At 37.0% G+C, this 25409-nt stretch overlaps 1 protein-coding gene across 9 annotated transcripts in view; it reads left to right on the top strand.

Moving 5' to 3' along the window:
* Window positions 1-25409, top strand: part of CNOT4 (CCR4-NOT transcription complex subunit 4) — a 148628-nt gene that overhangs the window by 46078 nt on the left and 77141 nt on the right. For all 9 annotated transcript variants that reach the window (XM_045495773.1, XM_045495767.1, XM_045495771.1 and 6 more), the window contains one exon: window positions 18242-18507. In XM_045495773.1, coding sequence (XP_045351729.1) covers window positions 18334-18507 — 174 coding nt within the window. In that variant the 5' untranslated portion in view covers window positions 18242-18333. The remainder of the gene's footprint in view (window positions 1-18241; window positions 18508-25409) is intronic.

The raw sequence follows: 25409 nt of genomic DNA, 5'->3' as shown, positions 1-25409 counted from the left end.
ACCTTCTAGTTCATTCCACGTTGTTGCAAATGGCAAGATTTCTTTCTTTTTGATAGCCAAGTAATACTCCATTGTATATATAGCACATCTTCTTTATCCGTTCATCCACTGATGGCCATTTGGGCTCTTTGCATACTTTGGCTGTTGTTGATAGTGCTGCTATAAACCTTGGGGTGCATGTGTGGGGCTTTTAGTTTCAAAGATGGCAATGGTATAGATGAGTTACTGTAGTTTCTATTCCACAATTAAGTAAACAGTATCTTCCATCTTCTCAGAGTTTACATACACATATATATACATGTATATGTTTTAGTCATTTTTTTAACCTATAGGCTTAAATTCCATGCTACTATTTGAAATGTATAATTATTTAAATAGACCATTATGTCTGCAAAAATCAATATAATTTTTAAAAATAGGTAATGTTCTTTTTTTTTTTTCTTTCTTTAAATGTTTACTTATTTTTAGGGAGGGAGGGAGAGAGAGAGAGAGAGAGAGAGAATATGAATCCCAAGCAGGCTCCATGCTGTGAACACAGAGCCTGATGTGGTGCTCAGTCTCATGAATCGTGAGATTATTACCTGAGCCAAAGAGCCAGACGTTTAACCGACTGAGCCACCCAGACACCCTTATAACATTCTTTATAAATTGCTTCACTCTTAGTTGACCATGGACTTTTACTCTTTAACTTTTTATTTTGAAGTATGTGTATACTTATGTGCAATTTAAAGATTAATAAAACAAGCACATTGGAGAGACAGCCTTTGAGTTGGTTGAATAGGTTTGTGTTGATAAAGTTTTTTGTGTTTTTTTTTTTTAATAAATTTCCTTTTTGGGTAGTGATGACTCATATATCTTACTGTTATAATCAAGCTACTGTGTAATCATGGTCCTTTATTGTTTATAAAATGTTTTATTATTTAAAACATTCTGAACTATATATTCTCTCTGGACTGTCTACAGAAATACAGTTTGTTTGACATTTTATGCTTCAAATAGGAACTAGTTGTACATGTTTAATGGAGGATTCTGAACCAGTGTACTGTTTTTACATAGTTTCATAGTGTAAAACCGTTACATTCTAGATTTTACTGAGTCACAATAGAAGCATGACACACACAGAGATTAGGGAGGAACAGAACAAACTGGAATATTAATTTTTATCTTATTTTTATAGAAGAATTAATAGCTATTATTTCTGTATCTTAGGCCCCTTAAAAATCTTTTTATTCTTTTAATTTTATCATGGATGGTTTGCATGGTAACATATCTAGAAATCCTATAATAATATATCTAGAAATCATATATATAATCATATATATAATTATGACAGTTCTGGTAAGTATTTTTTACCCTATTTTCTAAAGTAGTCTCTACACCCATTATGGTGCTAGGACCTGCAATCCCGGGATTAAAAGTCCCATGCTCTCCCAACTGAATTAGCCAGGCACCCCAATTCTAGGGAGTGTTAACAAGCTTGATTTCTGTATTTAGCATTAATGTTAAAATTCACTCTTTTCCATTTAAAAAATCACTTTTTAACCAGATAACTTTTATCTTTCCTCCTTTGTAAATCCTTTCTTTCTTTACCCTTCCATGTCTCACCCAGCCAAAAAATTGAAAGGATGGACTTATTAGTCCGTCAGTGCCTGCCATGAAGTGGAAAGACTGAAGTGGGGGCAGGATAAAACAGTCTGCAGATGGATGAATTAGAACTCATCTCTTGGTGGAAGAGGAGCATTTGATTGGCAGCATGCAACCTGGGATCAGAATTTAGGAGGTGTTAGGGGTGCCTGGGTGGCTCAGTTGGTTAAGTGTCTGACTCGATTTCAGCACAGGTCATGATCTCGCAGATCATGGGTTTGAGCCTCGCATCAAGCTCCACACAGACATTGAGGAACCTGCTTGGGATTCTCTCTCTCTCTCCTCTCTCTCTGCCCCTCCCCCAGTCATGTGCTGCCCACCCCCCCCCCCCAATACATAAAAAAGCTAAAAAAAAAAAAAAAAAAGAATTTAGGAGGTGTTAGACTCTAAGTGACTGGGTGACGTTTAGATATGGTTAAAGAAGAGGTCCTACTTAACCATGCTAATAAACATTTTGGTTTTTTGTACTGAGAGGATGAGACTGGCTCTTGCACTTCAGCTTAGTATTTCTCCTTGGACTGATTTTTTCTCTTATCTGTTACTGCTTGTGTAATGTAAACTGATGTACAGACACATCTGTAAAAGGACTAATTGGAACCCCTGGGTGGCTTAGTTGATCAAGCGTCTGACTTCGGCTCAGGTCATCATCTCAAGGTTTGTAGGGTCAAGCCCCATATCGGATCCTCTGTCCTCGTCTCTCTCTGCCCCTCCCCCACTTGTACACACTCTCTCTCTCTTAACATTAAAAACAAATAATAAAATAAATAAAAACTAATTTGTGTTCAGAGTGACTAGGAGGTTTTTAAAGTTTTGATGTCTTGATTCATTTGTTTCAGGTATTTCTCTGGGTCAGTCTTTAAAAACTTCAAAATGGGCACACCCTTCTACCGGGTGCTGCCCTCCCCTCTCCCCCCCCCCCCCCCCGTATATCTGGGGGGGGTTTTGTTTGTTTTTTCTGAATTGAAAATACACTGATACTAGGCACCTCCTTCTGTTGACAACCTGTATAAGTGTGGTAGAGAACTAATTAGCACGCTAATTAGTCTCTGCTTTGATTTTATGCAGATTTGATTTTATCTTATTAATAACACTTTCATCAGGCTTAGCCTTTAATTTCTTTAACTCCTAGCTTTCTTTTGAGGAGAATTAAGCTAATGGGAACATGTTGATGCTGATTCTCTAATTATACATTGAAAAGTTTTTTCATCTCATCACTGCATCCTTTTATTTGTCAGTGGCACTTAATTTTTCCCTTTATAAATACAAGTGTTTATTTCCTAAAAATTGGAGAATAGGAGGAAGAAAAGAAACTGTGCATATTCACCCTGCCAAGCATCAGACTGTTATTTTGGCATTTTCCCTTTGAATCATTCTTCTCTGTATCTCCCTTCATCACATCGTGGGAACTTACAATTTGCTATACATTTGCCTATGGCACAGTGTTGAACACAATAGACATGATCTTTGCACTCAAAGGATTCAAAACTTAGGGGTGTCTGGGTGGCTCAGTCAGTTAAGCATATGACTCTTGATTTCAGCTTGGGTCATGACCCCAGGGTTGTGGGATCTAGCTCCACATAGGCTTGACACTGAGCATGGAACCTGCTTAAGATTCTCTGTTTCCCCTTGCCCCTTCCCCCACTTGCGTGCACTCTCTCTCTTAAAAAGATTCAAAGTTTAGTAACTTTAAAGTTATTTTAAAAAATTAATTTTCTGGGGCACCTGGGTGGCTCAGTCAGTTAAGCGTCCGACTTGGGCTCAGGTCATGATCTCACGGTCCGTGAGTTCGAGCCCCGCGTCGGGCTCTGTGCTGACAGCTCAGAGCCTGGAGCCTGTTTCAGATTCTGTGTCTCCCTCTCTCTCTCTGCCCCTCCCCCGTTCATGCTCTGTCTCTCTCTGTCTCAAAAATAAATAAACATTAAAAAATAAAAAAATTAATTTTCTATTATAGAAGAAATGCATTAATATATTCTGTTTACAGAACTTATACATAAGACTCAAGTTTCCAATCCATTCCACTTCTTATCGTTTCTCTAGATGTAGTCACTATTAGCAGACTGTATATAATTTTTTCTATGATTTTTTAATGTAGAAAACATTCTGTAGTACGTGAAGTTAGCTTTTTTCATTCAATATGTTTGTAGGTACCAATCTACCTTAGTCTTTTAAACTGATGTATAGTATTTCATTTTATTGATTTACTGTAATTTTGTCATTTCCTACTGATGGACATTTAGGTTTCCATTTTTTTGCCATTACAACCAGTGCTGGAACTGTTTATACATGCCTTAGTAGATGGAAGATATGGGGAAGTGGAATTAGTAGATCTTAGAGAGTATATGGTTACCCTTGAAATTTTACTGTTCATATTCCTCTTAAAGTTGGCCTTATAGGAGCTTATATCACTCTTCTCCTGACATGTTATTGTTTAATATTTTATTTTATGCTTGTTAAAACCAACAAATTATATTGTTCTATAGAGAAGTGCATGATCTAATTTGCATACATTTTTACCATGTTTTTTCCTCACCATCCTTTCTTTAATCTCTGTCCTTGTGAGATCATCTTCAGGACAAGTTCGTTTAGTGGAGGTCTCTTACTGGTAAACTGTCTGTATTTCTGTTTATTTGTTTTAATTTTTAATTTATCAATTATTTTTAGCTCTTTATCATGGAAATTTTTAAGTATACATGAAAGTAGACCAGTAATGTCATGAAACGCAATTATTTCTAGCCCACAGTTTCTGTAGTTGCTGACATTTTACTATTCTAGTTTCATGTCTTCCCCATTCTGTGTCTCCTTTCCTGCTGAAATATCATATCATGAAGTCTGTAAATACTTAAGAATGTATCTCCTGTAGAAGAGCTTTTAAAAAAGAATAAACATAAAACTACTACTGTACATAACTAACAGTAATTCCCTAATATCATCGAGTATCCAGTCCCTGTGAAAATCTTGATTATCTCAAAAAATGTTTTATGATTTTACTCTTGTTCTTGAGGGTTATTCTTTTCTAGGAGCACAATGGTAGGTTGACAGTAATTTTCGCTCAGTATCTTGGATGTATGTCTTTCCCTTCTGACCTCAGCTGTTGCTGTTGAGAAGTCAGCTGCAATTCTAATTATTCTATTGGGTGAGAGCTCCTTTTTTAAAGTCGGCTTTCTTGTTACCTTTAGCGTTCTGCAGTTTTGCTATCTTGTAGCTGGATGTGGGTTTGTTGATCCCACTGGATATATTGTGCTCTCTGGGTCTGCAGATTATTTTTAACCATTGTGGGAAACCAGAAGGTATTATCTTTTTCTTTTAAGACTGAAAAAAGTGAGGAATATACAGAAACATGTAAAACGTGTACATGTAAAACACGTACAGTTTAACTCTTTTTTTTTTTTATGTTTTTATTTTTGAGAGAGAGAGCATGAGCGAGGGAGGGACAGGGAGAGAGAGGGAGACACAGAATTGGAAGCAGGCTCCAGGCTCTGAGCTGTCAGCATAGAGCCCGATGTGGGGCTCCAACTCATGAACTGTGAGATCATGACCTGAGCCAAAGTCAGATGCTCAATGACTGAGCTGCCCAGGCTCCCCTTCAGCTTAATTTAAAGCAAACATCTTTATTAAGGTCAAAAATAAAGTATTTCAAGTACCCTCAGCATCACCCACCCCTTTCCCCTACCCAAATACACCTCTTCCTGTTCATAACCCTCTCCCTTTCATCCAGAGGCACTCAGTCTTCTGGCTTTTGTTATCTTATGTGCAGCCCTAAAATATATATTTTTGTTTTTTATTGAAATTTATATGACCACAATTATATTCTTGCTTCCTTTGCTCAACATTCTTTTTGTGAGATTCATCTATGTTGTTGTGTAGCTGTAGTTAATTTTCATACAGCCATTATTTCTTCAAATATTTTTTCTTTGCTTCTCCTTGTTTTGTTTCCATTATGTGTATTTTTTTTTCATTATGTGTATGTTGATGCATGTAATGGTGTTGTACTTTTCTCTGAGGCTCTGTTCAGTTTTCTTCTTTACTTTTTCTCTCTCTTCCTTGGATTGTATAATCTTTATTAATCTGTCTTCAATTTTACCAGTTCATTCTTCTGCCTGTTCAAATGCACTATTGAGCCCCTTTAATGACTTTATTTTAGTTATACTTTCCAACTCCAAAATCTCATTGTTTATTTTTTAATAGTATCTATCTCTTTGTTGACACTCTATTTGGTGTGATATTGTCATCAGACATTCCTTCTTTAATTATGGTTTTCTTTAGTTCTTTGAATATATGTAAATGGCTCTTTGAAGTCTTTGTTAAATCTGGTGGGTCTCACAGGCAGTTTCTGTTGCCTGCTTTTTTCCTTCTATGTGGGTCATACTTTCCTGTTAACATGTATGGCTTATAATTTCTGGTTGGAAACTGGACATCTTATATAATATTGTACCAGCTCTAGATACTGGTCTTTCCTACCCCTCCCAGGGCTTATTACTGTTATTTGCTTATTTGTTTACTTACTGGATTATTTTAGTGAAGTCTGTTTCCCTCTTGCAAGTGTTAGCCATCTGGGGGTGTTCCTAGGGTGTGCAGATTTGGGTATGCCCACATTCACCCTGGGATTTTTGGCAGGGATCCCTTTCACTGACTCTTTCCTTGACCACACCCAAATGTTAAGCTCCACAAATTGGCACCTGGCTCCTCTGTTGTTTTCAACAGTGCCCTAGGACGTACATTGTTTCTCAGCTGGATCCAAAAACTTTGAACTCATTTGAAGGGACAGTTCTTGAATCAGAGCTTGAAATTTGTTCTGACCTGGGGAGGGCTCATCTCAGCTGTCGTATTTACTGATTCTCCTTATTCTTTCCTGTGAACTAGCTGGTTTACAGGTTAGCCTGTATCTGAATCTCCTCCCAGTTGCCCATCACCAAGGCCTCCTAGGTTTTGAGATTGCCCTTAGACTTGAACTTCACACTCTGTTGCAGAGTCAGCATTGGAACAGTATTGGATTGGAACAGTCTGAGAGAGATTCAGAGCTATCTGTTTCAAGGCCTGCTTTACCTTCCTGGCAAAATCGTTAGCTTGGTTCTGGCTCTGGCATTGGGTGGTGGAGACAGTGTGCACTTTTCTCTCTGTGCCTCACCCCCGGTTTAGGAACTGAGCTGGTGGGTGTACAGTAGTCTCAGGTCTTCTTTCTTGTCTTGCCTTTCTTGGCGTGGGATTTCTGCTTTACAAAGTAGCTGGGTAGAGGACAGTCTGGGTCCCAGTATTTTTCAACATGTAGCAGCAACATAGGGCCTCTTCCCTGGGAGTGGCAGTTGAGTGGAAGAGAGGTGCCCTTACCTGCATTTAGCTTTAGCATTAGGTGGTTTCAGGCAGCATGAGAGATGCTGATGGCCTGCCCTTCCTGGGAAGATAGCGGTTTTGGTAAGAGAGCACCCGTTGTTCCTGGCTGCACCAGTCTGAAGTTTCCGTCCCACTGAGCTGGTGACGGGGAAGGAAAGAGAGAGTAGGTTTTGATTCAACTACTATATAGTCTTTCTGTTTTTCCTGAATTTCAGTAGATTTTCTTGAGAAAATATTTCTTTATTTGCTCATACCTTAGGATTATTTTTCCCTTTTGTGGTCACTAATATATCCCAAAGACGGAGACTAGAATTCGAAACAGAGTAAGAACTTAATAACTATTTATTGAATCAGTCAATAAATGAAGATATAAAAGAACTGTTAGAATGGCAGAAACTTCCTTGGTCAGTCATCTGACTTTTCTAATAAAGTTAAAACCTTCAGTTTTGATGTACTGGATACAATTAGAACAACCAATTAGCTTTTTTTTTTTTTTTTTAAATCTTTATTTATTTTAGAGAGAGAGAAAGAGACAGCACATGTACAGGGGAGGGGTAGAGAAAGAGGGAGACACAAAATTGGAAGCAGGCTCTGAGATGTCAGCACAGAGCCCCTGGCAGGGCTCTAACCCACAGACCATGAGCTCATGACCTGAGCCACCCAGGTGCCCCACAACCAGTTAGCTTTCTTGATAAGAGAGCCTAAATATGCTTTTACCTTTTCTTTTTTAAACTTCCCTCCTTTATTTTTTTTTTCAATATATGAAATTTATTGTCAAATTGGTTTCCATACAACACCCAGTGCTCATCCCAAAAGGTGCCCTCCTCAATACCCATCACCCACCCTCCCCTCCCTCCCACCCCCCATCAACCCTCAGTTCTCAGTTTTTAAGAGTCTGTTATGCTTTGGCTCTCTCCCTCTCTAACCTCTTTTTTTTTTTTTTTTTTTTCCTTCCCCTCCCCCATGGGTTTCTGTTAAGTTTCTCAGGATCCACATAAGAGTGAACACATATGGTATCTGTCTTTCTCTGTATGGCTTATTTCACTTAGCATCACACTCTCCAGTTCCATCCACGTTGCTACAAAGGGCCATATTTCATTCTTTCTCATTGCCCTGTAGTACTCCATTGTGTATATAAACCACAGTTTCTTTATGCATTCATCAGTTGATGGACATTTAGGCTCTTTCCGTAATTTGGCTATTGTTGAGAGTGCTGCTATAAACATTGGGGTACAAGTGCCCCTATGCATCAGTACTCCTGTATCCCTTGGGTAAATTCCTAGCAGTGCTACTTCTGGGTCATAGGGTAGGTCTATTTTTAATTTTTTGAGGAACCTCCACACTGTTTCCCAGAGCAGCTGCACCAATTTGCATTCCCACCAACAGTGCAAGAGGGTTCCCGTTTCTCCACATCCTCTCCAGCATCTATAGTCTCCTGATTTGTTCATTTTGGCCACTCTGACTGGCGTGAGGTGATATCTGAGTGTGGTTTTTATTTGTATTTCCCTGCTAAGGAGCGACGTTGAGCATCTTTTCATGTGCCTGTTGGCCATCCGGATGTCTTCTTGAGAGAAGTGTCTATTCATGTTTTCTGCCCATTTCTTCACTGGGTTATTTGTTTTTCGGGGTGTGGAGTTTGGTGAGCTCTTTATAGATTTTGGATACTAGCCCTTTGTCCGATATGTCATTTGCAAATATCTTTTCCCATTCCGTTGGTTGCCTTTTAGTTTTGTTGGTTGTTTCCTTTGCTTTGCAGAAGCTTTTTATCTTCATAAGGTCCCAGTAATTCATTTTTGCTTTTAATTCCTTTGCCTTTGGAGATGTGTCGAGTAAGAGATTGCTACGGCTGAGGTCAGAGAGGTCTTTTCTTGCTTTCTCCTCTAGGGTTTTGATGGTTTCCTGTCTCACATTCAGGTCCTTTATCCATTTTGAGTTTATTTTTGTGAATGGTGTGAGAAAGTGGTCTAGTTTCAACCTTCTGCATGTTGCTGTCCAGTTCTCCCAACACCATTTGTTAAAGAGACTGTCTTTTTTCCATTGGATGTTCCTTCCTGCTTTGTCAAAGATGAGTTGGCCATACGTTTGTGGGTCTAGTTCTGGGGTTTCTATTCTATTCCATTGGTCTGTGTATCTGTTTTTGTGCCATAAACTTCCCTCCTTTAAAAGACTAGTCATGGTTAAGTTCTGCCTACTATTCTTTAAGTAGTACAAGTCTTTACGGAAGTGGTTTAAAATACTTTTTATTTGGTGGTGCCTGGGTAGTTCAGTCAGTTGAGCATCCGACTTTGGCTCAGGTCATGATCTCACAGCTCGTAAGTCTGAGCCCCGCATCAGGCTCTGTGCTGATAGCTCAGGGCCTAGAGCCTACTTCAGGTTCTGTGTCTCCCTCTCTCTCTCTGCCCCTTCCCCGCTTATACTCTGTCTCTCAAAAATGAGTAAACGTTAAAAATTAAAAATACTTTTTATTTGAGTCATCTTTACGTTTTTTGATGTTTATTTTTGAGAGTGCGAGAGAGAGAGCACAAGTAGAGGAGGGACAGAGAGAGAGAGGGAGACACAGAATATGAAGCAGGCTCTAGGCTCTGAGCTGTCCACACAGAGCCAAATGTGGGGCTCGAACTCATGAACCGTGAGATCATGACCTGAGCCAAAGTCAATCAACCAACTGAGCCATCCAGGCACCCCTTACTTGAATCATTTTAAATGTATATGGAAACTTTTTTTCCCCCCACAGGAAGGAAACTTGTAGCAAATCTTTTTTCTTTAAATTGATACACCTAGATAATCGATTTTTAATACATTTTAATTGTGATATTGTTGGGGTGCCTTGGTGGCTCAGTCAGTTAAGCATCTGACTTTGGCTCAGGTCATGATCTCATGGTTCATGATCTCGAGCCCCACATCAGGTTCTGTGCTCACAGCTCAGAGCCTGGACCCTACTTCAGATTCTGTGTCTCCCTCTCTGCTCCTCCCCTGCTAGTGCTCTGTCTCAAAAATAAATAAACATTAATTTTCATATTGTTAAATTTTGAAATATGTATTTGTATGCAAAGTGTTAGATTTCTTTATTGCTTTATTTGAATGATTTGTCATCTTGGATGTCTTTGATTTGTTCAGCTGATAAATTGGTGGATTTTAATGAACAACTCTCCCAAAATCAATGATCATATTCCTCTAACTGCAAACAAATGCATGCAAATTAGCAAATTGCTTTTTTTTTTTCCTTTTTAGTATCGAGCCCTGAATCATAAGAAAATAGAAAAACTTTCGCTTTATCAGTGAGATGTTCAGAGAAGTCTGTTATTGTATCTAATGTGTATTTGCTATGCATAGATTTGTAAAGGTTGCCAGTTTTATTCAGCGAGTCTTAAAATAGGTACTTACCCATTTATGGATGAGTAGACAAGTACTTCCCCTTCCTTCCTTTTCTTCCTTCTTTCTTGCTCTCCTTCCACTTGACAAGTATTTATGTGCCAGAAACTATTTTAAGGTTTTTGGATATGCTAATAAGTAAGACCGTCTTTGCCCTCATGGTGGTTACTTTCTACTGGAGAAAGATTCTGTTCATCTCCTTCCACCCTTAGCTGCCTCTTCTTCTGTGAAAAATACTTAGGGGACGTGTTATAGTATGTGAGATGACTTGGATGCTGATTTTGACTTACATCTTCCAAAAGTAAAATAATTTACTAAATGAGGAACACATTGGTGGAGAGGTAGAAGGCAGTCCCATATAATTGATTTTTTTGTGTGATGACATCTTAACCTTTATGAAGGAGACTTTAAATTCTTAGGTAGATATTTCCTAAAACACAGATAAGCCTTCTTGCTGCTCCTAAAGGTCATACAAACAGTCTTGAGTTCCATAGTGTATGTATATTCATGGTATATGTATGCTGGTAGTTTGGTACTTAATTTAAAAGGGGAACAAGTATTGTTGATATTTAAGTAACATGTTTTGTAAGATAAAAGCCTAGTACAGAAACAATGGACAACTTAGAGTGTCGTTTCCGATTTTTGAAAACGGTTGTCAGTCATAAGTGACATACAACAAATAATTTATTCCTTCCTTTGTTCAGTTTTCTTTGATCAAATAAGTGAATACTTACTATTTACCACCAGCCATTTTGTAACTGCTTGGTATATCATTGTAAATATGATATACCAGGTAATTGCCTTCCTGAAGTTTCCATTCCAGTGACAGTGGACTGAGAACGGACTGATTGTTAAAGAAATAAGAATTTCACAGTTATAAAACAGTAATTGAGTAAACTCTAAGTGGGGTGGTGTACTTTATTACAGATTTTAAAACATGTTCATTTATAGCTTTGTGCATATATTGAATGTATGGTTTTTATGGACACTTAAGATGCTATTCTAGATACTTATCAAAGTGTGTGTATGGATGTCATATCTATAAATAGATTTCCATTATGTGTTGTTACAGTGTATGCATACTTTTGGTTGTATAGTTTATTCAGGGGTGTAACTTTTATGTAACTATTCAATGGAATTGCATCATATACACATTTAACTTATGACAAATTAAGCTACTAGGTAGGAAAAAAATTAAAATATTAATGACTTTAAATATGGAACCACAGACTCAGTTTTTTCAAAAGTGCTGTTTATTCTGTACCATATTTAAGTGTATAGTTTATATTTTTATTGATTTTTATAATAATAAAATAAATGTAAGCTAAAATATGTCATTTTAAGTATTTTTAAGTGTACAGTTGGGTGGCATTAAGTACATTCACGGTGCTGTGTAAGTATCACCACTTTGTGTTTCTAAAACCTTTTTTACCATCCCAAACAGAAACTCTATATCCATTAAACAATAACTTCCCATTCTCCCTCCCCTCAAGCCTGGCAACCTCTATTCTACTTTCTGCATGAAAGAATTTTAGATACCTCATATCAGTGGAATCATAAAATATTTATCTTTTTGTGACTGGCTTATTTCACTTAGTATAATGTTTTCAGGGTTCATCTACATTGTAGCATGCATCAGAATTTTATTCTTTTATGGCTGAATAATATCTGTGTATACACTACATTTTCCATTCATCTCTTGATGGACACTTGGGTTGTTTCCATCTTTGGCTATTGTGAATAATGCCACTGTGAGCTTTGCTGTACAAGTATCTGTTCAAGGTCCCTGCTTTCAGTGTGTTGGGTGTATATCCAGAAATGGATCACATACTAATCTCTGTTTAACTTTTTGAGAAACTACCAAACTATTTTCCATAGTGGCTGCAGCACTTTATATTTTACAATTAAGGTTTTTTAAATTTAATTTAATTATTTTTTTAAAATATTTTTATTTAATTCACATCCAAGTTAGTTAGCTTATAGTGCAACTTACAGTTATGTTTTTGTATACATTTTTTGAACAGGGTCCTATGCACAGATCCATGGATGCAGCACTTTATGAGTGATTTTTGAGCATGGCATGATTTTTATTATGTGTACTTACTATATGGAATGTGAGCTCTTTGGTGTTTCAGGAACACTATTATTTATGTCAGAATTTATACTGTATTGTGGTATTAGTTGCACTTGATACAGAGAACAAGAACTCAGGTAACAAGGTAGAGATTTTCCGTAGTTGAAGTTTTTGAAAAAGTAACATTTTTACTTTTTGGAAACTTGCACTTCATACACCAAGATATGCAGCTGTGGCTTCATTGATCATAATTTCTGCCTTAACCATGTTAGAAATGGCATGGGTTCTGAAGATGGGGATCTTACTTTTGATTTGTGTGTTTAGCACTTATATCCAGGGTCACCACTTAGCCTCAGTTTCATATATAGAGGGGGGTAATGTATTTTTACCAAGTCACTGTGAATTTTACATGGTGTATGTGAAAATGTACTTTTTTTTTTTTTTTTCACAATTAGTTACTGAATCAAAACCAAATCACTTTTGTCCTAAGAACCCCCACACCTCATTTAGGAAGTCATTGACTTTCCTTTTTCATTTAAAAATATCTTTTCTTTCTACCTCTTATCCCTTTATAAATCTAATTGTGCTTTATTTTATTTTATTTTATTTTATTTTATTTTATTTTGGAAAGGCCATTCTTTTTTTTTAATTTTTAAATTTGTTTTGAGATAGAGAGTGTGCGCACATGTGCAGGACGGACAGACAAAGGAGGAAGAGAGAGAATCCCAAGTAGGCTCCACACTTGTCAGCACAGAGCCTGATGTGGGTCTTAAACTCACAGACCTTGAGATCATGACCTGAGCTGAAATCAAGAGTTGAACACTTACCAACTGAGCCACCAAGGCGCCCCTTGTTTTGTTTTATTTTTATTTTAATATTAATTGACTGGCTTATGAAATAAAATTATTCTTCCCTAAATGAAAATTTGGGTTACAGTGTTTGGAGGGGAGAGAGTTTATTGCAAAGCTTATTTTAAAAGCTTGGTTCAGGGCACCTTGGTGGCTCTGTCGGTTAAACTTCCAACTTTGGTTCAGCTCATGATCTCGCAGTTCGTGATTTCGAGCCCCAGGTTGGGCTTTGTGCTGACAGCACATCCTGGAGCCCACTTAGAGTTCTGTGTCTCTTCCTCTCTCTGCGCCTCCCCTACCCCTGCTCACTCACTCTGTCTCTGTCTCTGTCTCTCTCTCTCTCTCTTGAAAATAAACATTCAAAAAATTTTTAAAGCTTAGTTCAGTGGGTTTAACGGAAATTTCTCTATACTTGAAATTTCATTTAATTTTGCATCTCAGCATTTTTCAGATGAAAAAATTGAATCCTACGGCTTTTGAGTGTCTTATCCAAGATTATATAGCTATTTAGTGGAGGGATGAGGCAGAAATCTGTTCTTTTACCTTATATTCCAATGTTCTACCACATTAGCCTTCCCTCTTAGATTTCACCATTTATATGATTACTTGGGCACATCTCCATGGTACTAGAAGTGTATAAAATGCACTTGCACTTGTATTAATCATCTTAAGGGACTTCTTGCTGTTTTGTCCCTTTTCCTCTAAACTGGAAGATACATACTGTCGCAGACTTTTAAAAATTTTTTATGAAACAGAAGCAATCAAAAAGCAAACTTCAGGGGGCGCCTGGGTGGCGCAGTCGGTTAAGCATCCGACTTCAGCCAGGTCACGATCTCGCGGTCCGGGAGTTCGAGCCCCGCATCAGGCTCTGGGCTGATGGCTCAGAGCCTGGAGCCTGTTTCCGATTCTGTGTCTCCCTCTCTCTCTGCCCCTCCCCCGTTCATGCTCTGTCTTTCTCTGTCCCAAAAATAAATAAACGTTGAAAAAAAAAAAAAAATTAAAAAAAAAAAAAAAAAAAACTTCAGTATGTCATGTTTTATTTATGGTAATTTACTCTAGAAAGCTTTTCAATTCATAAATCCCAGTGTATTGTTTTCCTTCCCAGCATCCCATAAATTACTCCACTAAAACTTGAGTAAGCTATTGTTATGAAAGTAATGTCCTGTCATCAGAAGTACATTAGAAGTGTAGATAGCACCCCTTGATTAGTTTCCTGTTGGTGAAACCAGTGCTTGAGTGTGTGTTTTCTACAGGTACAGTTTGGAACATTCAAGTTGGAGGAGCTGTTAGAAATTAGTTCTAAACCCCATTTTCTATATGAAGAAACTGATAGTGACACAATTGGCTCTTGCAAACCAGGATTCCTGAATTGTTTATAAATACGTATTCTGTCTTTATTAAAAAAAAAAAACTTTTGGGGCGCCTGGGTGGCGCAGTCGGTTGAGCGTCCGACTTCAGCCAGGTCACGATCTCGCGGTCCGGGAGTTCGAGCCCCGCGTCAGGCTCTGGGCTGATGGCTCAGAGCCTGGAGCCTGTTTCCGATTCTGTGTCTCCCTCTCTCTCTGCCCCTCCCCCGTTCATGCTCTGTCTCTCTCTGTCCCAAAAATAAATAAAAACGTTGAAAAAAAAATTAAAAAAAAAAAAACTTTTAAAATATAGAATGATAGGAAAGTATTTCATTTTTTTCCTTCTAATTATTAAAAGACAGATTTAACTTAATTTTTCAAAAGGTGATGAAAGTAATTTCCTTTTTTTTTTTAAGGTTTGTGTTTGAAATGCAAAAATATTTTGTAACAAATCAGATAATATAGGTTTTTCTAAAATAAAATTAATTTCAGAAAAAAACTCTCCTGCTTACCTCCATTTTGTCTTTTTTGACATGGTAACACTTTTGTGTAAAATCTTTTATGTGCTTTATTTTCTTAGAGAAACATCAAATATATACACATACAGGATTTACATATTTATATCGAAGTAATTGTATATTTGTGTTGGTTAGTCTCCAGCTTGCTTTTACAAATTAAAAACTCACAACTGTATGTAATAGCTTCTGATTTGATATATTCAGTTTATGGCTATATCATTATTTAGTTAATGATTTCCCAGCTGATGGACTGTTACTTTGCAGTTCTCTAGGAACAGCTGCAAATCACAGAGCAAAGTACTTAGGTGCACAGGTGCAAGTATTTCTGTAGGATAGATTCTAAGGTGATGTGAAGGCATGGTTAAAGGCACGGATTCTGGGGCTAAGACTTCCTGGAATAAATCTAGGTTGCACCACTTAATAGCTGTGCAATTTAAGGCAAGGTACTCTTTGTGCTCTCATTTCCTCTGCAAAGAATTTAGATCAGTGATAATCTTTACTTTCTGAGGAGACTGTCTTCTTTGATAGGTTGATGGGGGGAAAATGTTGTCTCCCTATTTACTAACTAAAGAGATTGATCATCTTTTCATATGTTGTAATTAATTTGTAATTCTGTGAATTACTCATCATCTTCTGTTCTCGTTATTTTGTTTGACTTAATTGCCTTTTTAAAATTGCTTTTTGAAATATTTTGGACTGTAACACTTCATTATCTGTAGTGAATATATCCTTTACTCTGTTGCTTACCTTTAATTTTTTTTGTTTTCTTTCTACATTGCTAAATCTATCTTTTAAGGCTTCTGAATTCTTGTTTTCGCTTAGGAAGACCTTCTGTATCACAAGACTTTTAAAAATTCTATTTTTTTTCTTATACTTTAGTCTGTTTATTTCAATGTATGGATCTTTATACAGATGATTCGGGTTTGATAATAGAATAGATATATACCATTTTTTCCTTAAAATAGATAAAACAGAATTTTATTATTGCTTTTTAAACTGGTCTCTCCTTGCTATATTGATTTGTACTGTCACTTTTACCAAATATTAAAATCTCATAAATTCATGGTTCTGTTTCTAGAGTCTTTATTTAGGTTCATTGATTTTTTGTCTGTATTTGTTCCCATATCAAAATTTTATTTTTTTTCCGTATCATATTTTAAAATTACTTTTCCTTTGTAGTCAGTTCAGTATCTGACAGCACAAATTCCCTCATTTTCCCCCAGAAGTTTCAAAGCAATTTGTATGCATTTACTCTTTCATGTGTAAACTTTAGAATCAGTTTGTTGAATTATGTTTAAAAAAAAAAAAACAACAAACTTGAGTTATTTTGATAAAGATGGCATTGACTTATATTTTGCATACTGTTAAAAATAGCGATTTCAACCTAATGTTTTAATTTACCATTGACTTTAACCTAGATTATTACCCAGGTATTTTCAATTGTCCATAATCTAATTTTTTTTTTTTTTCAACGTTTATTTATTTTTGGGACAGAGAGAGACAGAGCATGAACGGGGGAGGGGCAGAGAGATAGGGAGACACAGAATCGGAAACAGGCTCCAGGCTCTGAGCCATCAGCCCAGAGCCCGATGCGGGGCTCGAACTCACGGACCGCGAGATCGTGACCTGGCTGAAGTCGGACGCTTAACCGACTGCGCCACCCAGGCGCCCCCAATTGTCCATAATCTAAAGAGATAAATTAATTTTAGTAATTCTTTTTTTCTTTAAGTTTATTTATTTACTTTAAGAGAGAGAGATGGGAGGGGTAGAGAGAGGGGAAGAGAGAGAGAATCCCAAGCAGTCTGGAGCCCATTGTAGGGCTCACACCCACCAACTGTGAGATCATGACCCGAGTGTAAACCAAGAGTCATCTGACTGAGCCACCCAGGCACCCCAATAAGTTATTTAATTTTTATTCATTTATTTATTTTTCCTTTCTAAAAATGATTTTATTTACAGGGTTAGCCTTGGAGAAAAGACTTTCATGTCAAAAGGAACACTTGAAATATTCTTTTCTAGATGCAGAGATATTTTGAAGTCACAGGCATTGTCAGGAATACATCTTAGAAAAATTACCAAATCATTTTCTAAAATGCCCTTCAGATATTATGGTTTTTAATATTCTGAAATTTTATGGTATGTAGAAAACCCACATTGAAACCCACTATTTATAGAGTATCTCAGTTTATTTTTTTATTTTTTAAATATAAAATCATTTAATTTTTTTTAGTTTTTTTTTTTTAATGTTTTTATTTATTTTTGAGACAGAGAGAGAGACAGAGGATGAGCAGGGGAGAGGCAGAGAAACAGGGAGACACAGAATCCAAAGCAGGCTCCAGGCTCTGAGCGGTCAGCACAGAGCCCGAATTGAGCTCGACCTCATGAACCATGAGATCATGACCCGAGCTGCAGTTGGACACTTAACTGACTGAGCCACCCAGGCACCCCTAAAAATTATTTAATTTTTTAAAAGACTTTGGAATACGGAATCTATTTGGTTCTTTTCCCCTTCCTGTTTTTTGTACAGTTTTGTAGCATTACCATAGAAATGCTTTTTATGTGCTTATTTTACCAGAAATTTTCATTGACATAATATACATATTTGGTTGTATACATTGGGTTCTTTGGCATATTTTTCAGGTCTTTGTTTTCTGTGGTAAAGGTTTGATATTAACATGTAATTATAGATGACTGAAACCTTTTCTGTTTCTTTATGTTTATTTTGTAAACATAATTATTTTCACACATTTTAGAATACTATAATACTCCTTTGGTTATGTTGGCAGTGTTATTAACTTTTAGGTCAAAGACTGTTTAAAGTGTATTTTAAGGATGTGTATTATTTATTCCCCTAAAATGTGCTGTGATTTAGTACTAGATGTAGAAAAAAGAAAGTTCTTTTGTTTTTATATTGAATCCGAAAGGTGAATAATGCTAGACTTTATTTTGACCTTCAAAAAAAAAAAAAATTTCAGAATTCCATTCTGAAATCTCTTCTGAGTTGATAGCAGAATGTGTTTAATATTTTCCAAATTTTTTGATAATATGATTCCTGATGCTTGAAATGCCATTTTCAGTAGTAAACAGTATGTTTTGTTTCTTGTCATGCAGGTCTTTGAAGTTCTACAGTCTAGCTCTCAGTGCTGAACTTCCTTCTCCCTTAAGTTATTATAAACTTTTGCTGCTGTTCAATAATCGTGAAGATGTCTCGCAGTCCTGATGCGAAGGAAGACCCTGTGGAATGTCCTCTTTGCATGGAGCCCTTGGAGATAGATGATATCAACTTTTTCCCTTGCACCTGTGGCTATCAGATTTGCCGATTTTGTTGGCATCGAATTCGCACTGATGAAAATGGGCTTTGTCCTGCATGTAGAAAGGTAAATACTTCAGAGTAACTTTGTGTAGTTTTTTCCTCCCATGCTTATGAATAAGTAGATTTAAAAGAATCTACAAACATCAGGCGGTTTTATATGTAGCCTTATATTTTTAAGATACAATGAAATAGTATGACCTTGGTAAAGTCATATAATCTATCTGGTTAACCTTTAGTTTTCCTATCTGGAGAGATTAAAAAGATCCGCGGCACTGGATGTTCAAGAGAATTAGGAGTAGGGAGGCAGTGGATTTAGGTAGGATGGTGTGAAATTGGAAAAAACACTTTCACCTGGGTGGAAATTCACTTTAATTTTCTAGTACAAAATAGGGAAGATGGTTTGATGCTTACTAAAAGAGGTTATGGGTTAGGGGCGCCTGGGTGGCGCAGTCGGTTAAGCGTCCGACTTCAGCCAGGTCACGATCTCGCTGTCCGTGAGTTTGAGCCCCGCGTCGGGCTCTGGGTTGATGGCTCGGAGCCTGGAGCCTGTTTCCGATTCTGTGTCTCCCTCTCTCTCTGACCCTCCCCCGTTCATGCTCTGTCTCTCTCTGTCCCAAAAATAAATAAACGTTGAAAAAAAAAAATTAAAAAAAAAAAAAGAGGTTATGGGTTAAAATGACAGAGAAATCCTGGTTCAGAAGGTAATGGTTACTCATTTGTTGAGTCCTTATGATAACTCGAGGCTGTAATGCTGTTTCTGTTGTACGTTGAAAGTAGGGCTTTTAAGTACCTTGTCCCCAGGTATCATCAGCTAGTGGGCAGTAGGTTTGAAATTCAAATATAAGGCTAAAAAATTCTGTGAGTTTTAATCTTTCTGGGTCTTGTTTAAATAAGTAGGCGTAATAGTTACAGTGTAGTGAGTGACTTAATAGAGTGAGTAGGATTGCTGCATTTTATTTTGAAGGTGACCTAGGGCTTAATGCAAATATCTATTTCTTTTGCCTTTGTTTTCCGGTGTCTGTTAGTATGATTTAAACTTCCTTCACTGTTTACCTATTTCAAAGAGCTCTTGTGTTCATTACTACCAAATTTCAAGAAAGCAGGAATGTGTTTTAGATTTATCTATTTAGATAAATAGGATTTTATTTTATCTCTGAATTTCCTTACCAGAGGAATTATGTCTCAGAAGGCAGTGCATTATTGAGTTGTTGTTTTTTAATCTAGTGGGCATGCAGTATATATTACATGAATGAAAAAAGGTTAGGTCTATTTAAGTGTTAAATAATATGCATAATTACATACATATTATATATATACTTTATTTGTATATAGTATTTATAACATTTGTAATAGATATTTATAATGTATATATTATATCTTTTTGTATAGTTAATACACTTTAAGAATGTGAACGAAAAGTAACTGAAACCTTAATATTAGCTTTGGTCAAAGTTTATAATAAATTTGTGTTAGTAGATTTTAAACATTTAGTCATATTTTAAAAATTGGTTCCTGGTCATTCCTTTAGAAGGTAATTGTACTGAACTATTTTGTTGAAAGTGGTGACTTTTAGTATAGCCCAAAACTTTAAGGCTTGTGAATTTTTTTGACTTCATTAAGTTTATCTCTTTCTCTTTCTCTTTTTTTTCTTTTGGTGTGCTGTGAAGTAGAGTCTTTTTTTTTTTTTTTTTTTTCTAATTTTTTTTTTTTTTATGTTTATTTATTTTTGAGAGAGAGAGAGACAGAGTGCAAGCTAGGGAGGGGCAGAGAGAGAGAGGGAGACACAAAATCCCAAGCAGGCTCCAGGCTCCTCCAAGCCGTCAGCACAGAGCCCGACGCGGGGCTCAAACTCATGAATCGTGAGATCATGACCTGAGCCGAAGTCAGACGCTCAGCCGACTCAGCCACCCAGGTGCCCCTGAAGTAGAGTCTTAATAGACAGTCCAATTGTTAAGTTGTCATTAGAGAAAAATCAGTTATGTGGGGAGATTTCAAAGAAATTCACTTCAGTTTTAAGGGATTACCCAGAATCACCTTAAATTCTTAGAAAGTAGAGAAAAAAGTAGAAACATGTTAAAATAAAATAATTTTAGCAAAGTTGGTTATCAATGTAGGGTCCCTTTCTGGGAAGACAAGCAAATGTGGAGAATCTGAAAGACAGTAGGCCATTGGGATCAATTTTAAGAAAGAAACATTAGCTCAACAAGTACTCAAGATAAGGCTGCTGAGAAAAGGTAAGAGTAGTGATGCCTTTACGATCCTAAGGAAAATATCAGTGTGGTTGCTTGAGTGTTGCACTGAAGCAGCATATGGATCCAGCCCATCTTTTATGCCATGTAGCACAGACAGATGCTCTCTCTCTGGAACACTGGTTATAAATTTGGGTCAGAGCCTTAAGGTGGATGAAGATACCCTGGAGGAACTAAGACCTCCTATGCTCAGAAGATGAATTATTGATATACCACCACCTTGTCCTCTCTGCAGTCACAAAAGAGCATCCTGCAGTAAACAGAAATAACATTTATAGACTGGCTGACAGAGTTCTTACATGTAAAGATTGCTACAACCAAGAATTAACAGACATTTCAGGAATACCAACATTATGAAAGAGAAGCACAAAAAAGCAGTAAATAAAAGAACCTACCATAAGTAAGCCAACAGAAAGAAACATTTAAAAGTGTCACTGATACTTCTCAAACAGATAAAAAAGAATGGCATATCTAATGTAGAAGGAACATTTTTTAAAGAGCAAATTAGAGATCCTGAAAATGAACAATCTTATGGGTGGACTAAGAACAGAGTGAACACAGGAACAAATTAATGTATGTTAACTAACTAGAATTTAAATAAAAATTTGAAAAGAAAAAAAAAGAACAAATTAAGTTGGAAGATCTTGCTGAGTATTTTTTTTTTTTTGCAGGATATAGTACAAAAAAAAAAAAGATAGAAAATAGCATGAAAGAAAAGTTCAGCAGCATAAAAAAGATACACTGTTTTCTAATCTGCTAAGAGAAGCTACAGAAACAGTGAAATAAGAATGAATGGGAAGAAATACAGAACCACTAGAAGAAAATTTCGCATGAAAAGCAGTTGTCCTTAGAAGGGCTGTGTGAATCTGAGACAAGATGACTGAAAAATGTTAACATCTATTTATATAATTGTGAAATTTTTAATATCTAGAAGACAAAGTTCTAAAAGCTTATGGGAGAAAAATACATAGACTATAGAATAAAACTGATACCATTGTTTCTGTTTTACAGAGAATTTTTTTTCCCGAAGTTTTGAGGGTGAATAACTTTGAAGAATTGTCAATTTCATTCATATGTAAAAGCATAATAAATCGTTTTTCCAGGGGCACCTTGGTGGCACTTGATTTCTGCTCAGGTCATGATCTCACAATTTGTAAGATCAAACCGCACACCGGGCTCTCTCTCTCACTTGGGATTCTCTCTCTCTCTCTCTCACTGCCCCTCCCCACTCGCTCTCTAAAAATAAATAAACTTAAAAAAAAAAAAAAAACATTTTCCAGACATACAAAGATTCATAAAGTTTGATATTCACTATACAGGACAAGTAGAAGAAATGGTGACTAAGGTTTTGGACTAAAGCAACTGTTAAGTAAAGGATGGCCATTGAGATGAAGAAGACTGTAGGAATAGGTTTTTTGAGAAGATCAGAAATTCAATTTTAGACATGTTAAGTTTGAGGTTTCTATTAGAAATCTAAGTGGAGATATTGGATAGATTGGCGAATATTCAAGTTTGGTTCTGTTATAGAAATATAAATTTGAGAGTTAGCATATGGAATGTTATTTACAAAATAATACTGGCTGAGATCACGAGAAAGGATCCATAGAAAAGATGAGAGATTATCTAAGGGTGCGAATTCTCATAAAGAATTTTGAGACAGGGAATGCAAGCTGGTTCAGCCACTCTGGAAAACAGTACGGAGATTCCTCAAAAAACTAAAAATAGAACTACCCTATGACTCAGCAATTACACTACTAGGCATTTATCCACGGGATACAGGTGTGCTGTTTCGAAGGGACACATGCACCCCAATGTTTATAGCAGCACTATCAACAAGAGCCAAAGTATGGAAAGAGCCCAGATGTCCATCAACGGATGAATGGATAAAGAAGATGTGGTGTATATATACAATGGAGTATTACTCAGCAATCAAAAAGAATGAAATCTTGCCATTTGCAACTACGTGGATGGAACTGGAGGGTATTATGCTAAGTGAAATTAGAGAAAGACAAAAATCATATGACTTCACTCATATGAGGACTTTAAGAGACAAAACAGATGAGCATAAGGGAAGGGAAACAAAAATATAAAAACAGGGAGAGGGACAAAACAGAAGAGACTCATAAATATGGAGAACAAACTGGGGTTACTGGAGGGGTTGTGGGAGGGAGGATGGGCTAAATGGGGAAGGGGCACTAACGAATCCACTCCCGAAATCATTGTTGCAATATATGCTAACTAACTTGGATGTAAATTTAAAAAACCAAAAGTAAAAAAAAAAAAAAGAATTGTGAGACAACCTCCTTTTGGGTTTCTAAGTTATAATCTTTAGCTGGGGTGGTTATTGTTAAGTCAGACTTGGAAGAAGTTTTTCAGTTTCTTGTTGACTTAACGTAACCACAACTGCTGGGACTTCTGCTTGGTCTCCTGACTACTGGACCTGGCTTCTACTTGTCTCCTGGCCGGAGTGGGTCATGGACAGCAGCCGGTGCAGACCACGGAGAGTCTTGGAGTCTGAGACCCGGCTGAGCCTTGCCAGAGAGTGGGCTGAGCCTTGCCAGAGTGTGTGCTGAGCACACGTGCCACCTGTGGTTACAAAGCAGCCCATCTCAGGGACCAGCAAGTCTGTATGTCTCTAGAGACTAGCCTCTGCAGTTGTGTTAACGCAGAGGAGCACAGTGTTGCCAAGGCTTGTAGAAGTCCAGGAAGCCGCCATTCACACATACCCAACTCTGCTGGGAAAGTGGCCTGTAGAGGTCACACTGTGAAATGGCAAATTGAGATGATTTAAATAAACTTGGAAGTGCAGGTGAGGAGTTCGTTGAAGGAAGCCCTGGTTTGGACTCACAAATGAAACCTGCTTGTTTGCATAAAGGTCCACTTTGCTTTAATACTTTTGAGAAGCAGAGAGGTGGGTAGGTTTTAAAAACTAGGAGAGTTTAATGTTTCTGTTTGGTCCTAGTTGTTGAGCCTAATGGGTTCAGAAGGACCTTAGTATTTCCCTAAACAAAGTCACAGGCTACCTGGTCATTCCTTAGACTGCCTTTGTATGTTCTTTTAGTGCAGCATTTCAGAGAAAAATACTTGGGAACACAGGTACTGATGCAGCATCATACAACACTGACTCACAGTGGAAACCATAATGGCCAAGGAGATGAGAACTTTGTCAAAGTTATTATTTTCATCTCAGAAATAATAGGAGATACTGCATCCGTGAAATAAGAACAAGATAGATAGTCTGAAAAAATTCAGTGAAGGATAGACATTGTTACTGGTAATTAAAATATAGCAGAAATAAGGAGAGAGTTGGAAGGTGAAATTGAGCAGATCTCTTAAACGGTGCAAAAAGACAAAGGAGGTAGAGTATTTGAGAGAAGAGATAGCTTTATTTGAGGATCTATCCAGGAGGTTAAATATCAAATAAGTTAGTGTTCTAGAAATAGACCACAGTTATACAAAAGGAAAGTTATCTTCAAAAATATGATTGAAGAATATTCCCAGGACCAAAGGACATATTTTCAGATTAAAAAGGCCTATCAAGTGTCAGGCACAAACTTTTTTTTATTTTTAAATAACAGAAAACTGAAAACAAAGAAGTCTGCAAGCTCCCAAAGAGGAAAAAAGTAGGTTACACATGACCATCCAGAATCAGAATCATTTCAGAATTCTCAAAAGCAAGTCTTGAAGCTAGAAGATACTTCTGAAGGAAATTTATTTTCACCTTAGAACACCTTATCTGTTAATTGTGAAGGTACATGAAAAGACATTCTCAGACCTGAAAGATCTCAAAAATTTTTTTTACCCTCCGTGCATCTCTCTCCTGAGATTCTCTCAGGAATCTACTGCACAATATGCCTCACCAACATGAAGAAATGAAGAGAGTATGTGTGATAAAGCAAAGAGGTAATCAAACACAAGAGAGACTACAATGGGATTCCTGAGATGATAGGAGAAATGGCAGCTGTGCCTCATATAAGGACAGCCAACTCAAAATGTGGCAGATCAGAAATTTGCAAGGGGCGGCGGTTTACAAAAAGATAAAAATGAGAGGACACTTGGTGTTTTAAAAGAGAAATGTGTTGTGAGGCCATTGCAACGTTTGGAGGACGTTTGGTGGTTGAATTACTAATGAACATATACAGGTCTAATCAGAGCAAACAAAAGTTGTGCAGGAAAAGAAAAGTAATGGTATTCTACATGGCTCAGATATGTTGTAGAGATTCAGATATTCCCCCCACTACTGATACATTGTTACAGCAGCATTTGTAGAAAGGACTATTCCTTCACTGTTGAATATCTTTGAACTCTTTCTTAAAAATGAGTTGCTCATAAATGCGTAAGTTTATTTCTAGAATACATTCCACATCCACCCACAGACTTATTTTTTTAATGGTTTTTAAAAATGTTTTTATTTATTTTTGAGACAGAGAGAAATAGAACATGAGCAGGGGAGGGTCAGAGAGAGAGAGAGAGAGAGAGAGAGAGAGAGAGAGAGAGGGACACAGAATCCGACGCAGGCTCCAGGCTCCGAGCTGTCAGCACAGAGCCCGATGCGGGGCTTGAACTCATGGACTGTGAGATCATGACCTGAGCTGAATTTAGACGCTTAACCGACTGAACCACCCAGGCACCCCCACAGACTCATTTTTTATAGAATTTATTTTGGGCATCTAAGACCTTAGCATTTTCACATAAGCTTTTTATTTAGTATGCAATT

Source organism: Leopardus geoffroyi, chromosome A2 (assembly GCF_018350155.1).
Source record: "Leopardus geoffroyi isolate Oge1 chromosome A2, O.geoffroyi_Oge1_pat1.0, whole genome shotgun sequence".
Lineage (NCBI taxonomy): Eukaryota > Metazoa > Chordata > Mammalia > Carnivora > Felidae > Leopardus > Leopardus geoffroyi.
The sequence above is the reverse complement of the archived record's forward strand: the minus strand, read 5'-3'. Positions and strand labels throughout refer to the sequence as shown.